The sequence below is a fragment of the Dermochelys coriacea genome, chromosome 2, assembly GCF_009764565.3.
Source record: "Dermochelys coriacea isolate rDerCor1 chromosome 2, rDerCor1.pri.v4, whole genome shotgun sequence".
Lineage (NCBI taxonomy): Eukaryota > Metazoa > Chordata > Testudines > Dermochelyidae > Dermochelys > Dermochelys coriacea.
In genome coordinates, this window is record NC_050069.1 from 267936434 (window position 1) to 267952938 (window position 16505).

At 49.5% G+C, this 16505-nt stretch overlaps 1 protein-coding gene across 2 annotated transcripts in view; it reads right to left on the minus strand.

The window, feature by feature from the left end:
• LOC119851888 (cathelicidin-related peptide Oh-Cath-like) overlaps positions 1-15704 on the minus strand; it is a 141310-nt gene extending 125606 nt beyond the window's left edge. The window contains exons 1-4 of one of the 2 annotated variants that reach the window (XM_038392470.2): positions 15449-15704; positions 13800-13907; positions 12971-13054; positions 10425-12103 (exon numbers count right to left, since the gene is read on the minus strand). In XM_038392470.2, the coding sequence (XP_038248398.1) occupies positions 11960-12103; positions 12971-13054; positions 13800-13907; positions 15449-15646 (534 nt within the window). In that variant the 5' untranslated portion in view covers positions 15647-15704 and the 3' untranslated portion in view covers positions 10425-11959. Of the gene's footprint in view, positions 1-10424; positions 12104-12970; positions 13055-13799; positions 13908-15448 lie in introns of those variants that run through there. The other variant, XM_043509783.1, reaches the window with a different exon arrangement.
• Positions 15705-16505: the final 801 nt, after the last annotated feature.

The following is a 16505-nucleotide window of genomic DNA, read 5'->3' on the forward strand; positions in this document are numbered from 1 at the left end:
TCTAATAAATTTGTTAGTCTCTAAGGTGCCACAAGTACTCCTTTTCTTTTAGTGTACTAGAGGTGTGCCATTGAAGGTGCAGGATCTATGATTATAAACAACTCTTATCCTTCCCCCTTTGCTGTCTCTACTCCTCACACCCACCTTGACCCACATGTTATGGCAGGTCCCTGCTCTAGGGTAAGAAAGAAGGGCCATGCTGGGGCCTTTTGTCTTGTGTGTGGGACCAGGGGCCATTCAGTGTCTGCATCATACAGCATTTGTAAATGTCGCTGCCAAACAAAGGCAGGTGGTGAGGAGCCTCCCCAGGCCCCCCTGCCCTTGCCCCACTCCCAGGCACCATCTGGAGCTTTAGGTTTCTTATGTATCCCAGTGACATTAAAATTTGCTCCCTGCAGTTCTGCTGTCGGCTGTAGGGTTCCACCTCCAGGCTCATGGGGCAGGAGGCCTTTGCCAACTCGCTGCCAGCAGGTGGAGCTGGACACTTGTCCTGGGGACACTTGCGCAGTGTGAAATACCTGGCCAGGATCTCAGCGAGGGAAACCCGTAACCCTGTCTCAGCCCAGCTGTGAGTAGAGAGGAGGCCCTCTTGGTTACCCACCTCCTCAGATGCCTCCTCACATTTGATAATGACAGAAGCAGGGTCCTGTTCAGTGGAGAAGAATCCAGAGCAGTCTTTGACCAGCTGCAAGGGAGAGAAAAAAGACCTCAGCATCTTACTGTCAGGGAATGATAACGCTCAGGCCACTCGCATGTGGAGACCTGCTTCCCAGTGTGGGTTGGTCGCAAGTTCAGCAGGAGGTTGGGAGGCTCAACTATGTGCCTGTTTTGGGCATCACAGTGGACCAGGACCCCATTGTGCGAGGCGCTGTACAGAGACCAGAAAGATGGTCCCTGCCCCGAGGAGCTCACAATCTATGTAACCCTGGCTCATGTTTAATAGCACCTTACTTTGTGAGCTTTCACTGTGCGATCTGTGGGATTCCTTGTGTACTCCAGCTGAGTGAGAGGGGCCCACAGAAAAAAGTGTATGGGTAAATGTAGATTTAGACAAGGAGAGAATGAGTCAAAATCTACACTCAGTTGAGCCAAGCAAGGCTGGATTGCTCTTAGGGCAGAGCATGCTTATGGAACTAGAAGCAGGGTCTTGCAGTTACAGCGCTGGGCTGAGATTAGGGAAACTTGGGTTAAATTCTCCACTCTGCTACTGACCTGGTGTGTGACCTTGAGTGAATGACATCACCCACCAGTGACATGGGGATAAGAGCACTCCCTCTCAGCCAGCCTTTCTCTGTCTGGTCTATTTAGATTGTGAATACTTTGGGGCGGGGACTGTCTGTGTCTGTGCAGTACCTGGCACCATGGGGCCCTGATCTCATTAGGAATGTCAAAGTGCTAGTGTACCACGAATAATATTAGACATGAGGTGCATCCCCCTCTTCTTTGGACTTCAGTGAGGGTTCCCCAGTAGAACGGTGCTCCAGCTGACAACAGCAAACCAGAGATTGAAAGCCATCCAGTCCTATAATTAGGGGTTGGATGAATGGATGTATGTTGTCTGTGACATTGATGTAAGGATCAGTAAGGAGGCTACTGTGGAAAAGGCACTGTCTCATAGCCCCATTCCTTCCTTTATGTCTCTGCTGGAAACATACATTTTCTGTGAGACCTGGGGATCTGAACAATACTATTGGTCAGCTCAAGGTGCAGCTGTGTGATCAGTGAGAAAGAAGAGCAGATGGAGATGTCTCAGTGAAGCAAGTGATCCTTACCCCGTCTTCTTTGAATTCACACTGGTTGATGTCACATTTCTCTGATACCGGGCACACTGTCTCTTTAACAGTGAATTTCAGCAATTGGATAGTTTTTGAAGACACGTCCTAAGAAGACATTCAATGAAAGAACAAAATAAACATTTTTGGTGATCGACAAGGCACCAGGCTCCACTTTGGGCTTGTAAATATTTTTCTTTTATGTTACAGTATCGCCTAGAGGCTTAGATTGGCATCAGAGCTGCATTGTGCTTGGCGCTTGTCACACACATACGCAGGCAAGGCCCTTGCCCCAAAGAGATTCCAGTCTATCAGAATGCACCATTGACTTGTTCTTGTCCACTGAAGTAAAAAGTTAATAATCATTCTCAGCTGTTGACTAGGGCCTTGCATATTTCAAATGCAGTTCAAATGTTAATCCAGGAATGTAACTTCATATGCTATGCGCTAGATCTGGTGTAGCTCCATTGTCTTAAATGGGGCTGATTTGCACCAGTAGAGGTCTGGCCAATGTGTCTTCAGCACTATGTTTTGAACAAATAATGAGTATCTTGCAATTCCTCCCCCATCTCCTGCTGTTCTTTAAGAAAGTCCAGTCGCTCAGTGTTTCTGCACGTGTTTTAATTCCTGCAAGTGCAATTCTGGTTTGAAAAGTGACATGGTCCAAGAGAGCTCTTGGGATTCCAGGTCTTATTGCCTCACGGTAATTTTCATATGTCGGTTCCTGTCTTGCAGAAATTACTTGTGTGTAAAAGTGTTTGCAGGATTGGGCCCCAAGTGTCCTCCTTTTGGGCTTGATCATGCATGGCTCTGAGCATCCTTGGGTGGGGCTGAGCACCCTCAATTTCCACCGACCTCATTGCAAGCAGGGGGTGCTCAGCAGCTCACGGGATCCAGACTTTCATTAAAACAGGTTATTTCCCTAAGTGTCCTTGAATGTTTGGAAAGTACCAGGCCCATAGGGGCACCACCAGAAATCAGCCTTGGATAATAACAACCAGGGTGCAAATACCAAACTGTAGGTTCAGGAGCCTAGCATCAGAGGGCCGTGATTCCCATTGACTGCCCCTATGAGCTCAAGCAGAATGGAATATACACAGGCCACAAAGCGATTCCCCAGATCACTCACCCAGTCTGGCTGAGGCTATGGCTTGTCTTCACTACCTTGCTAAATCCGCACTGCTGTGATTGATGCAGTGGCATCAAGTTAGCCGGAGAGTCTGGTGAATGGCCATACCTGGTCAGACCAAAGGTCCATCTAGCCCAGTATCCTGTCTTCCAACAGGATCCAATGCCAGGTGCCCCAGAGGGAATGAACAGAACAGGGAATCAAGTGATCCATCCCCTGTTGCCCATTCCTAGCTTCTGGCAAACAGCTCTCCCATCGACATAATTAGTGAAAGGCGGAAGCTGTGTTGACGGGAGCATGTCGCCTGCTGACCTAGCGCACTGTAGATACCGTGTTAAGTTGATGTAAGGTATGTTGCTCAGGGGGGTGGGTTTTTACACCCCTGAGTGATGTAATTTATGTCAATTTAAATGGAAGTGTAGACAAGGACACAGCTTCCAGGAGCCAACAGGCCGGTTGTAGATCTGAACTGCAGCTAAAACTGCATCCTCGTGGTTTGGCAGAGGGGATGATGATGGCGTGGGGGCTGCTGTGACCACCCCGACGATCAGCAGGACTTTCAGGCAGGTCTCCATCCTGTGCCCTGTGGGATTCAGTGAGAGCTGGGTGGGCAGCCCTGTCCCTCCCGGGGGAAGCCCTTTTATACGGTGCCTCCTCTGTATGGGCTGGTGCCTTATTGGCTGCCTGCTCTTGTCCTCCCTGAATCAATGGCTTTTCTCCATCCATCTGCAGGATGTTTCCATTGGCCACCCTGCCGGGGCAGGTACATGGGGAGATTGGTCACGGGAAAAGGAAAAAATTTTCAAATACATTGCTGAAATCATGTGCATCAATTGCTAAACAACCCATGGTGAGGCGGGGAGCTGTCCAGGGGCCTCTGCACTGGGAAAGACTGAGCTATGTGTCTTAATTCTGTTGGACCAGATCTCCACAAAATTTGAATTAATTTTGTGAGTCACATTTTGTAAGACACTATCTCATATGTAAAAAGAAAAGGAGTACTTGTGGCACCTTAGAGACTATCAAATTTGTTAGTCTCTAAGGTGCCACAAGTACTCCTTTTCTTTTTGCGAATACAGACTAACACGGCTGCTACTCTGAAACCTATCTCATATGTGTTACCAAGGGTTGGTTATATCACACTGACCACTTACTGCTAATCCACTGGTCCTGCAGTTCTGTCAAACACAGCAATCAAACTATCAGATCTCTTCTGTGTGATTACAGCATGTTCTCTGTGTCCTGTGAGTGGGGCTCTCACAATACTTTCCCTCTCACATAAAACGCAGTGAACACTGTGGACAGTATTGCTGGCTCTGGAGTCTCCTTGGATTCTGCTGTGGGATAAGAACAGGAAGTCTCAGGATTCTTTCTTCAGATCATTTCTTGCACATTCTGGCTGACTGTTTAGCTACGGTTTTGTAATCCAGGCAGGACGGTCGGGGTTTGTAACCAACAATTCCATCCCTCCCTGTTTGGTATTTAAATTAAAACTGTTGCTCTGTCCCATGGGGTTGGGTGGCAGTGCACTCATATCACATGCTTCCCTATCAGTTAGTAGGTGAAACACTAGAAATTCTTAATGTGTCTAATAATACTCCCCTAGTTGCCTGTTTGATCATTGAGTTGTCATATGTTTTAATTCACTTATAATTATTATTAATTGTGTAGTTGTAACACCTGAATCACAAAACCATTCTTTCTCTAGCCCAAATTTCACCTCAGCCCCAGCGAGTGCCTCTTGCTTGTGTCCCCCTAAGGTTTAGTTCAGATGCGGAATTGTACTTGAGTCCCAGTTGGGATGCTGTTTCATTGAATATGGCTCCAAAGTTTGCAAAGAGTGTCTACTGCTTGTATGAAGGTGCCAAGGCACTTTATCCCCCTGGCCCTCAACTACCCATCTTTAAATAATGATCCTTCCATTTCACCCACCCTTTTTCTGTATTGCCCATTTTGATTGTAAGCTCTTAAGGGCAGGGACTGTCTCTTACTATGTATATGCAGGGTGGGGCCCTGATCTTGGTTGGAGCCTGTAACTCCACTGAATTCTGGTTGCTCTGAGAGTCCGATTAGAGCACTAGGGTTTAACACTGATCATCCAGGGCATCTAGATAAAGACGGTCCCTTCTGGCCTTAAAGTCTATGAGTTTAGGAGCCTGCAGAGTTTGGCAGTCTTGTTCCTGAAGCTGCTTCTAGAACATGTGGCTGCTTTTATGTTGTTCAAATGTCTCAGTGAGTTCTGCTTGTAACTGTGCAGCAGAACCCTAGTTCACTGAACCCCACTTAACCCCTGCTTAACTGAGATTTGGGGATGTTCTCTAGTTTTGCTCCACACTCTCTAAAAAAAAGTGACTGGCAACTTTTGCAGTCAATATAGGTATCAGTGAAGAGGGCATTAATAGAAAAAAATAGATGTATTAGTACTGGAAAATGTGATGTTATCTCTCTCTGGCTCAGTTTCTCCCTCTAAAAAGGGGGGTTAATAATTAGGCCTGACCAGAAAACAAAAATTCAGTTTCACAAACAAAATTGAGATTTCAGAATTTGTTTTCCTTCCATATCGGAATGAAATTGAGAGCTTTGGAAAATTTTAACAACAGCCTAATAAACCTCATCTTCTGTTTTTTTCCCTCCTGGTGTTCTACCTAGATTACCTTGTGTTCTTTGTTATCACAGTTGGAGGCACCTACTTTCCTCCAAATCACTCCCTTACCCCCTGTCCTAGTCCTAAATCTCCTTAATTTACCATCCTACTTCACCCAAGTAACAATCTGCTTGAAGAACTAACCCTTCTTGTTCAGTTCCTGGGCTCTGCTGGCCAGACTCAAAGAGACCTGCACTGGGAGCTGCACCACTCACAGATCTCACTGTGGACACATCTCTCATTGCCCCATGTGGGCAGTCGTGGGCGTTTTAAGCTTCAGGATCTTGACAATTGAACCAAAGTCCATTGAAGTCACTGGACATTGATTTCAATGGGCTTCAGATCTGGCGCTTGCTGACTTGTGCCATTTTTGCCCACATGGTTTCCCTTGGGATACAGACACACAATTGGTCTTAATTTTGCTCATGAGGGTCAGACCACAGAATAAATTGAAGCTAATCAGTGGTGATGTTTACCGCAGTGAGGGAGCTTCCAAACTCTCACTGAGAAAGGAATTTTGAACCCCAGCACATGTGTTACTGAAGCATTGCTGCCGACCTTCACAGCTTTCATACAGTCACAGCTGTTAAGGCCAGCAGAGACCACTGTGATCATTTAGTCTGACCTGCTGTGGAATACAGGACAGGCCCAAGAACCTCAGCCAGTCACTTCTGCAGTGAGCCCATAACCCCTGTATGAGTGAGAGCATCGTCTCTTTTAGAAAAAGCTCCAGTCCTGATTTAAAACCTGCAAGTGATGGAGAATCCAGGTAAGTGGTTCCCATGGTCAGTTACACTCACTGTTAAAGATGTTAAAACCCTATTGCTAGTCTGAACATTGCAAGAGCTACAACTTTTAGCCCCCGATCCTGCAGTCAGATCTGCACAGACAGCCCCCTGTGCCCATATGGACCCTGTTGAAGACAGTGGGGTTCCACACAGGTGCCAGGGTCTGTCTGTCTGCCCATGATTGTGGGATTGGGATCTTACCACAGCAAAGAAATGGACGAGGAGATCCCATTCCAGCGAGCAAGCCACTGGAGATGTTACCTAACTAACTTCCACTTTCCACATTCGCAAAAGAAATGCCCTGGCATTTGGAAAGCAAACCTGCAACTGCCATAGCATTGCAGTGCTGTGAAGGTGGGAGACCCATTCTCAATAACCTCCATCCTTAGCTAGTTCAGTTTGAAGTAGTGTACTCTCATAGCAGAATTTATATTACGTTTTACATATTCAGCCATTGCCTAATCAGCCCTCCCAATGCTCCAGTGAGCAGGGTCTAGATAAGTGTTTCATCCCCATTTCAGGGAATTCCAGACCCACCAACACCACTTAACGCTGCCTTATCTGTATAAACCAGAGCCTGACCAAAGAACGAAGCTTCAGTTCTGTGTAAGACGAAGCATGGGCTGGCCAGAACAGCAGAACACCCCACATGTGTGTCTTTAGGATCTGGGGAGTGGGGACACAGGAAAGAAAGACCCTGGACTTCCTGGATCTGTGGCTCTTGGGTAGCCCCATCTCATGAGCTGCTCCAGGGATGGGAACCTCAGTGCTTCCAAGTTCTGCAGCTCCTGAGGTGCATCCACCAGGCAGACAGCCACAGGGCCACAAACCCCAGATCTTTCAGGCTCTGCAACAAAGGTGGAAGCTCAGAGCCCCAGCTCTAAACAGGACTCAGCTCCTAGGTCCACAGCATTCCTTGGTCTGGCCTGTTGATTTCACTAGGGTGACTGGTGCATTCAGGTAAATTTGTCCCAGTCTGATCACTGGCACAGGGTTGCTGTGAAATGTCTACCTAGTGGTGTGTGTGACTCTTGGCTTCCAAATCCTCTAGGTTCCTCTGCTTTGCCAGTGACTCTCACATGCCAAACTCAAGGAGGCATTCAGCCATCAAACGACAAGCGAGAGCTGCCCAGGAGCGTGTCTAGCTGTCTGAAATGGATGCACACACTGGTCACTCCATCTTCCTCCCTGCCCACCCCCACCCCACTGTCTACCCAGGACAGAAATACTTTTACACACAATGCATCCGATCCTGCCCTGACTGAGCTGAATCCCCTGCTGGTATAAATGGTTATAGCTCCCTTGACCCTAGTGGAGCTATGCTTAGGTACATCAGCTGGGGGTCTGCCCCATTGGTTTCAACAGGGTTGCCCAGGGATGCTGGTACACTTGCCCCAGGAGGATCACTAGCCGAGTGGGAGCTGTGAGATATCCAGCTAGCAATGGGTTTGCCTGCTAGACAGCCATACGGGAGGCTGCCCGCAGGACACTGAAAGCTGTACGCTGCTGTAAACATGGGATGTGCAGCCTAACCCCATGATCCCGGCTGGTCAGAGTTCCCATCTCTGCTTGCACCAGCACCTTTGCCAATGGATATTTCGGCAGAAGGAAGTGTGATAGGCTGGGCCTTTGCCAGGCCCCGCTTGGGCTTTTTCAGAGTCTCCTTTCTAAAGTCCTTTCCTCTTTTGGGAACCTTCCTCCAGTCCTCCTGGATTCACAGGTATAGGGGCCTTGTGATTTAGGGGATGTTCACTCTCTGACTTTTCCTTTAAGGGAATCTCTAGAGGTCTGGCTAATTTATGGCCATGAGATATGGCTAAACCCCAGGTCAGGGGTTATCTTTGAGTTCTTCCTGGGGCAATCGGGTTTGTACCTCGTCTGGCGAGTCCTTGTGGGTGGCAGAAGGTGGCCCCATTGTAAGAGACAGCTAACTCTGGGGTACAGCCACTCTGCTCCTGAGAGCCACCTCTTCCCTTGACGAGCTCTCCCTTTTAAGCTTGTTTCACCCAAGTGGCCCAAGCACTGCAGGTGTGCTTAGTTAGTGCTGGCTGAGCACAGAGGGGCTCGTTAGCCTTCTCTTGATTGGGACAGGAACGTGCCCCATCACAAGATGCAACAGCGTTCAGGAAAACCCAAGTGCACAAACATGTCCCACAAGGTCAGAGTAACAGACGAGGCTGCCCTAGAGGGCTGATAGGATGGCCCTTCCCTGTACGGGATGCAGAGGGCCCGTGTGGGCCTCCTGGTGGCTCATTGTGACCACAGCAGCCCCCACTTGGGCTGCTCGGCACCACACCCTGAGCTGAGGGAGAAGACGGCTTTGGGGGTTCATTTTTCCATACTTTGGGCTCTTCTCCCTGATTTTGCTGTTAGCCCATCACTCCCCCAGTCCCTCATGCAATATCCACCACCTTGAAAAATTGGGTTGAGGGAGGGGGGTCCCACAAGGCCGGAGGCAGGACTGTGGGGGGGGAGCAGGGCTGGAGCAGCGGGAGCTGCTGGCAGCGAGGGACGAGGTGGCCTGGCAGAGGTGGAGGACAGCCAGGACTGAAACAGCTGGCAATGCCCTCGTGGAGCGGTGCGGGGGCAGGCCAAGGATGGAAGAGCAGGGGAGCTGCAGCTCAGCACTGAGGTGCATTGTGAAGCTACATGGGAGGTTCAGGACTGAATTAGCAGGGGGTGTCGCAGGCCCTTTGGCAGAGCAGTGTAGGAGACCAGACCAATACCAGGGGCTGCTGCAGTGGTAGACCTGTGTTGAGAAAGACACTTGCAGATATAGGTGCTGGTGCTGGGGATGCTGCTGCCCCCCCCCCCCGTCTTGAAATGGACTCCATTATATACAGGGTTTACAGGGTTTGGTTCAATGGCTATCTGCACCCTCACTACACAAATTAATCCAGCACCCCGCTTGCAGACAAATTTCATAGGCCATGAGGAACAATAAGTCTCCGAGCAGACAGCAAACAGGTGTTCCACATGTGTAACTAGACTGAAAGAGCATCCGAGCCATCTGGGAAATACCCCCTGGGGCAGGAACCGAGACAGGTTAATGGAAGATTGTATGATCATAGAAGTCAAGAGGTTGTAACTGAGTCGAGGGCCAGCCTTCCGGTATGATGGACAAAGCAAATCAGATGACCAGACAGAGAACATTCATGGAGAACCTTACATAGCATGGAGGTTATCCGGTTATCCATGGGACTTCAGTGGTGCATAGCCCTGGGCTGGCCCTCCGCCCAGGGGTGACTTTCATCGGGCAAGGCCATGGAGGGGATGCTGTTACTGTCAATAATCTCAGTGTGAAGGGTGAAGCTTGACACGTTTCTGTTACACTCTGTATGTGCCTAAGATCTGCTTGGGACAGTCAGATGTAATTGTGTTTAGATTCCCCATACTTAGCCACTGCATTCACGTTTGGGTTTGGGAATAGCTGTAAATATCACAGCTGATTATCTTACATTTATTTACCGCCTGAGCCAAATTCAGACCCAATTGCGTGTCTGGAACCCAAGGGAAACCATGTGGGGCAAAAAAGGCACAGCAAGGGCCTGATCTGAAGCCTATTGAAATCAGTGGGAGTCTGGCCAGTGGCTTCAGACCCTGAAAGTTCAAATCCCCTACAGTGCTCACATGGGGCAATTAGAGATGTATCCGCAGTCAGATCTGTGAGTGGAGCCCCTCCCAGTGGAGGTCTCTCTGAGTTTGGCCCACCAAGCACAAGAACTGAACATGAAGGGCTAGTTCTCCAAGGGGACTATACTTGGGTGAGATGAGGATGGTAAATTCAGGAGTGGCTGGGGGGCAGGACTAGGACCGGGTGTTAGGGAGAGACTCAGAGGAAAGCAGTTGCAACTGGGATAAAACTTAGCACAGGGTGATCTAAGTAGAACATCTGGGGCCGTGAACGAGTCTGCCAAGGGAATCCCATTGCTGACACTAGGCTGGGAAAGGCACTGGGGTGTGCACTACCTTGTAGGGAACAACCCTGCGCTGGCAGGGGGTGACAGATTAAATGCCCTAGAGCCTGGCTGAGAAAAGCATCTCTCTTCAGCAGAGAACTTCATTGACTTCAATGGGACCTAAGCATGTAATCGACTTTAGGCTCATGTTTTATTGCTTTCCATAAGTGGGCCCTAATCCTTCAAAGTTACATGACAGATGGGTAGCTGAGCATAGACACCTCACTGAATGTATTTCTCTTGGATAGCTGCAAGGAAAAATACTCCTTCTTCAGCCAGGTCAAATAGATCAGATGGTTATTGGAATGTATTCATACCATGCTAACAGCGTGCAGATAGGGAGACAGTGTCTCTGCCCCAGAGAGTTCACAGCCTAAACCAACAACATTCAGGTGAGGCAATGGGGTACAGGAATCTTCATATGCATTGAGACCTCAGTAGACTATAATAGAGTCTTTGGATGTAATTGTACTAAACTACAACTTCAGAGGAGATGAACTCTCCCCACCCCCAAATGCAGCACTGAGGCCAGTATGTATCTAGGGCCCCCTGCCAAAGGTTAAGGGGAGACTGGGAAGCCTGATGCAGTGCCAAATACTGTCTCTGTCTCCCCTGATCACAGGGGAAATTTCAGCATCTACTTCCTTTTTACATTGCCTTGGGGTTCTTGTCAATGGTATAGGGCCTTCAGTGCTGCAAAGATTGCTCTGCCACTGGGACAGACCAGGTGAAGTCCGGAGCTTCTCACCCACAAAAGGCAAAGGGAAGTGGGAGCTGCAAGCCTCACCCAAAACCCACTGAAGTCAATGAAAAGACGCCTACTGGCTTCAATGGGCTTTGGATCAGGCCCATACACAGTGAGTGTTTTAACCATCTTCCTATCTAGATTAATGCATCAATCTGCAGTTCTGGAGCACCTGTCACTTGTACCGACCCACCAGCTGTGATGCAGGAGCCCCATTCCCAGCTCTTTCCACCCCAGCTCCTCATGTGTCTCTACTGGCTTCAGAGCCCAAAGTGCTTTCCCTTGTGCTGGGCATCCCTGGATTCACAAAGTTGGGCAGGAGACCCAGGGACGAATGTTACTTGAAGGCCCACCCCTGTGTCGCCCGGCTGTGTTAAATCACTTGTTTAGGAAAGGTTTCAGAGTAGCAGCCGTGTTAGTCTGTATTCGCAAAAAGAAAAGGAGTACTTGTGGCACCTTAGAGACTAACAAATTTATTAGAGCATAAGCTTTCGTGAGCTACAGCTCACTTCATCGGATGCATTAGCTCACGAAAGCTTATGCTCTAATAAATTTGTTAGTCTCTAAGGTGCCACAAGTACTCCTTTTCTTTTTGTTTAGGAAAGGACACATGCCATTTAAAACCAACCCAAGGAAGAGATGGAAAATGAGACAATGTTTGAAACGTCTTTCCTCCTTGTGCCATCGTGAGAAACTAGTCACTGTGTGAGGCAGGACACTGGCCTAGCTAGACTGTAGTTCTGATGTTGTGTGGCATATGATGAACATATCTGGTGGGTATAAGGAAGCTCTGTATCCAGTCCACATTTGGTACAGAAGAACGACATGGTGTCAGGAGTAAACTAAGACCAGAAACGGAAGGAACAGAGCAACAAAGCAAGAGTCGCAGAAGCGGCTGTGTGGATTCCCAGGCCTCTTCCCCTCAGGCCACTTGTAATCCACTGCCTTTGCCTTTGCCTTTGCCTTTGCTTCCGAAATGGGAGATGAGTGTGTAGGAGCCAGGCAGGTGCCAGCGACGACGCCACCAGTTACGTCTTGGGCTCCTGGACCTCCTGATGTGAGTACGCTGGAAGGAAAGGAGCAGACGAGTGTTCCCAGGGAGACCAATACCAGCTCTGCATCACTGTCTGCCACTCGGGATTTGCTTGGGAAGTGGGAGGAGGCGGTCTCCTTCAACAGCCCATTGCTATGTTCTCTGCACTGCCCTGTGTTGGGGAGGTCTGAGTCAGGAGGCCCAGCTTGGTTGCCTGCTCCATGGCCAGGAGCTGGGCTTTTATTGGAGGGGATGCTATAAATGGGTGTCCTGGGAGGAGGGGGAAGCAGCTGCAGCCCTTGGGTGCCCCCCAGAGAGACTGTTGCTTCTCTCTACCTGGCTAGTGGCTGACGCTGCACAATGGGGCCTGTCTGGGAGGGCCAGGAACTCCCTTGCTGGAGAGCTCTGGGACAAAGCTTTCATGGAAGAAAGCTTCCAATTTCTGTCCAAGCCTTGCTTCCATGACGGCTCTCTGCGCAGGGGGGAAGGTCCTTGCTACATGGGGGGGGGTGCAATATCTGTTGTATGGGCTTAGGAAAGGCTCCTGCTGCATCGGTTACCCAGGAACCACCTAAATGGGACTAAATTGTAGCCGCAGCGAGGGCATCCCCCTCTCTACCTGGCCATCTCTTGGTCCCAGGTGAAGACGACATCAAGGTTTGGATTCCTCCTATATCCCAGTGAGGTGTTTGCATGGCAGATGGGACCTGTGGGATTCAGCTGCCAGCCCAAGGGGGGTCTCTAGTGGCTATGCCCCTACCGGATGCAGCTCGACACCCATCACTGTGCTGTCCTTCCTCAAATCCCCACCCAGGGAACTGTTGGGGAAGACACCCTCCCTGCCCCATCACTGGCCCAGCCCCCACTTGGAAGATGATGTCACCAGCGTGCAAGACCTACCTCCTGGGTCACAGTGTTGCAGCTGATGAGGACTATGGGTGACTTCTGCAGGGTGGAGAAGAATCCTGAACAGTCTCTGACCACCTGTGAGGAGGATCTCAGCTCAGTTTCTGAGTGCCGTGGGAGGAAGGGCAGTGCGTGAGCCACCTCTGAAGGTGTGGGTACAAGAGGGAGAGATTGGGATGGCCAGTTTATCCACCAGCTGCATCCCTGCTAGTTAAAGCCCTTGGTGGTCTGTAAATACAGCCCTAAGTAGAGCAGATTACAAGAGTCTAGCCTGGAGGTGACTACAGCTGGATGACCCTGGTGAGGGCCATGGTAGAGAGGAAAAGTTGGAACTTTTGGGCTAGGCAGAAGGCTGGATAGGCCATTGCAGCTTCCTGAGCAGTGCTGGACCACAGGCTGCAAACCATTATGGGCAAAAGACAGATGTACACGGTGGATCAGAGCCCACCCCCAACCATTTCTCTAAGAACACTTCCCCCCCAGCAGCAGCCTTCCCTGCTGGGTGATGATAGCAAATCAGCCTGTGAACATCTGCTCACACTGTAAAATGAATTCACCCCCCTTCCAGATGTTCATTTCCAGCAAGAGGGCTTGGGTCTGGCACCGCATTTCTTACTCCTCCTGAGTAGGGTTTACTCCCGTGACTAGCCCCCTTTATTTCAGCACAGAGCCTGTCACCATGCAAAGGGCCATGGTGATGAATGTTCTGCGCCTACTATCCCTGGGGGTTAGGTAGCGCTGATCAGGGACCACAGCAGCTGGGTGTTAAACGGAACAGGATACAGAGCCTGTGGAGCTGTCTTCAGAGATGGTTATGGCTTACCCCATTGTCTCTGAAGTCACATTCAGTCCTGGGGAGGTTCTCGGACACCGAGCACACGGTCTCTTTAACCATGAACTTCAGCTCCTGCTGAGGGTTAGACGTCATGTCCTGGGGAAACAAATGTAATAGAAGTTTGGGATAAACTCTGATGGGGAGTAAGCCCCCATAGCCACAACAGCACCCACACATCAGGCTCTGCCTCGCCATTTAGCTCACATCAGCCATGTGCGATCCCAACTTCTCTCTCTGCATTTATCCAGCAAAAGCAGCCGTGCATCGGGCTGCAGCTCAGCATTACTGCAGCAGCAGACAGTGCACTGGTCCAGCTGGAATGAGGCAGAAGACGAAGTTCCCACATGTCACCCAGCTCACATCAGTGGAACTCCTCCAAGTTACACCGGAGCGACCAAGAGCAGAATTGAGCCCCATCATTGCAATTTACAAATAAAATGAGTCTTTTGCAAACGCCGTTTGTAGAGGACACATGGGGAGCAGGTGACACTGTTGCTAAATCTCCATAAATCTGCTTTCAACTCATTCTCCAGCTCTGTACTGTAGGCTTTTATATGGCACCCATCAGAGTAGTGTCTCAGGGTTTATCTTATTGAGATGTCAATTCACTGCACAGTGGACACTAGAGGGCAGATTTACAAACATTTTGGATGGCAACTACTCACCTAATTTGCATGCATAATTATCGCAAGTGAGCATGAAAACTGGACAAATACACACACAAATGCCACGGCTGAGCCGCTGGTAATGCAATTACCAGTTTGCACAAGCAATCCCAGCAATCACATGTGCAAATTAGTCTAGCTATCACATCTGAATTTTGTATAACCAAGTGCTTGAACACCTGGCCTGTAATTTAAAACTTCTCTCTTATTGCATGGCTCTCCATTGGAAATATATAGAGAGAGAGCTCTGCAATATATGTAATATTAAGGTTTATCATGAATTTTTGCCTAGAGAGAAAACAATCCCTATCTTAACAAATCCTAAGGAAAGGCTGCGTTACGACCCTTCATGGTTGTCCGTATGTAACCCACACACCTCCTAGATGTGGTGTTCTGTCCCCTCTAGTGGCACTAAAACCACTTAGAGTTCATGAGTCTGCTACCACCTTAGCTCAGAATCATGTGGCTTTTAGCTCGTGCAGTAGAGGCTCAAGCACTGAGGTCCCAGGTTCGATCCCACAAGACAACGACTGGGATCTGTTGGTGTTACAAGTGTGGGCTCGTCCGGGATTTCAACTGGGAAGTCTCTGAAGCTCAGGACGTGCTTCCTCAGCCAGGGAAATATGTAACCCACACACCTCCTGGGTGTGGTGCTTTGTCCCCTCTAGTGGCACCGAGACCATTTAGAGATTAATGAGTCTGCTACAGCCTTAGCTAATGACCATTGTGGCTTTTGGCTCAGGCATTAAGCTTCAGAGGGCCCAGGTTTGATCCCGCCCAACAACCGGGGTTTGTCGGTGTGAAAATTACAAGGCAAGAAGCTGCTGTGTTATAACCTGGTGTGAATATCTCAAAGCTTCGAGGGTTGTGTTTTGAATAGATGGGAGCCTAGTGGGTGAGGGTCTGATTCTGGTGCCTGGTTTCAGCCACAGCCAGAACATAGTGCCATAAAGGGAGTGAGCTGATACTTACCCACTCAGGCTGTGGGTCGGCTTTAAGGAGCCGGAAGGCATGGTCGATGCCTGATCCTTTGTTGTAGAAATCGACAGCCAGGGCAATGGCCTCTTCATAGCTCAGCATCTTGTGTTGAGAAGGCACCGCGGTGGCTGCTGCGGCCACAATGACCAGCAGCAGGACGGGCCGGCAGCAGGTTTCCATCCTCCGGCCCATTGCAGGCAGTGCCGGCAGAGTGCCATCCTGCCACTTGAGGAAAGCCCTTTTATATCTAGCTCCGCGACGGGGAGATTCATGACTCACTGTTTATGTCCTTGGGCTCCCCAGAAACTGAGGCTTTTCCTGTTGTTTACAGGAAATCTCCCTTGGCCAATCTGCTGGTATATGCAAAACAAGATCAGCGCAAACAAGGGACAATGCTGGGGCTGTGTGTATTGCTAAACATTTGCGTGACTTGGCATGGGCAAGCAGCTGCAAAGAATGAAGGAACAAGTGGACGTGCAGCTCCCTGCGATATGTTTCATTTATTATTAGTTCCTAACTCCCAGGGTCTGGGTCAGAGATGTCCAGCAACATGGTGTAGCACCACTTCTCCCCAGCTGCCATCTTATTCTATGCAATCTCATCTGTGCCTTCAGCAGCAGTGTCTGCCTGGGCCTGCAGAAAGCCTGAAACAACAGCTCCTGCCCCATACGTTGCCATGCCAAACTAACTCAGGGTCCCAGTGATGATCATTTTAATGCCAGCTATGACGCTGCAGTTTGGCATCACAAGTGGGTGTTGCTTAGGAGATACCACTTATCCCCCCACCCCAGCTCAAGGGAAAGAAACTGAAAAGGGCCTGATTTAGATTGTAAGATTGTCAGGGCAAGGATTATATCATACTCTGTGTGTGTGTGTATGCAAGGGGGACCTGATCCTGACTGGCCCTGTGATGGGATACATATACCCCATCCCGGCTGTAAAAGGGTTAATGAGAGGCCAATTAACCCCGCTGGCTGCAGCTGGGACTAGAGTGAAGAGATCAGGGAGGGAGCCCAGGGGAAGAGTGGGCTCAGCAGGGGAGTCTGCTAAG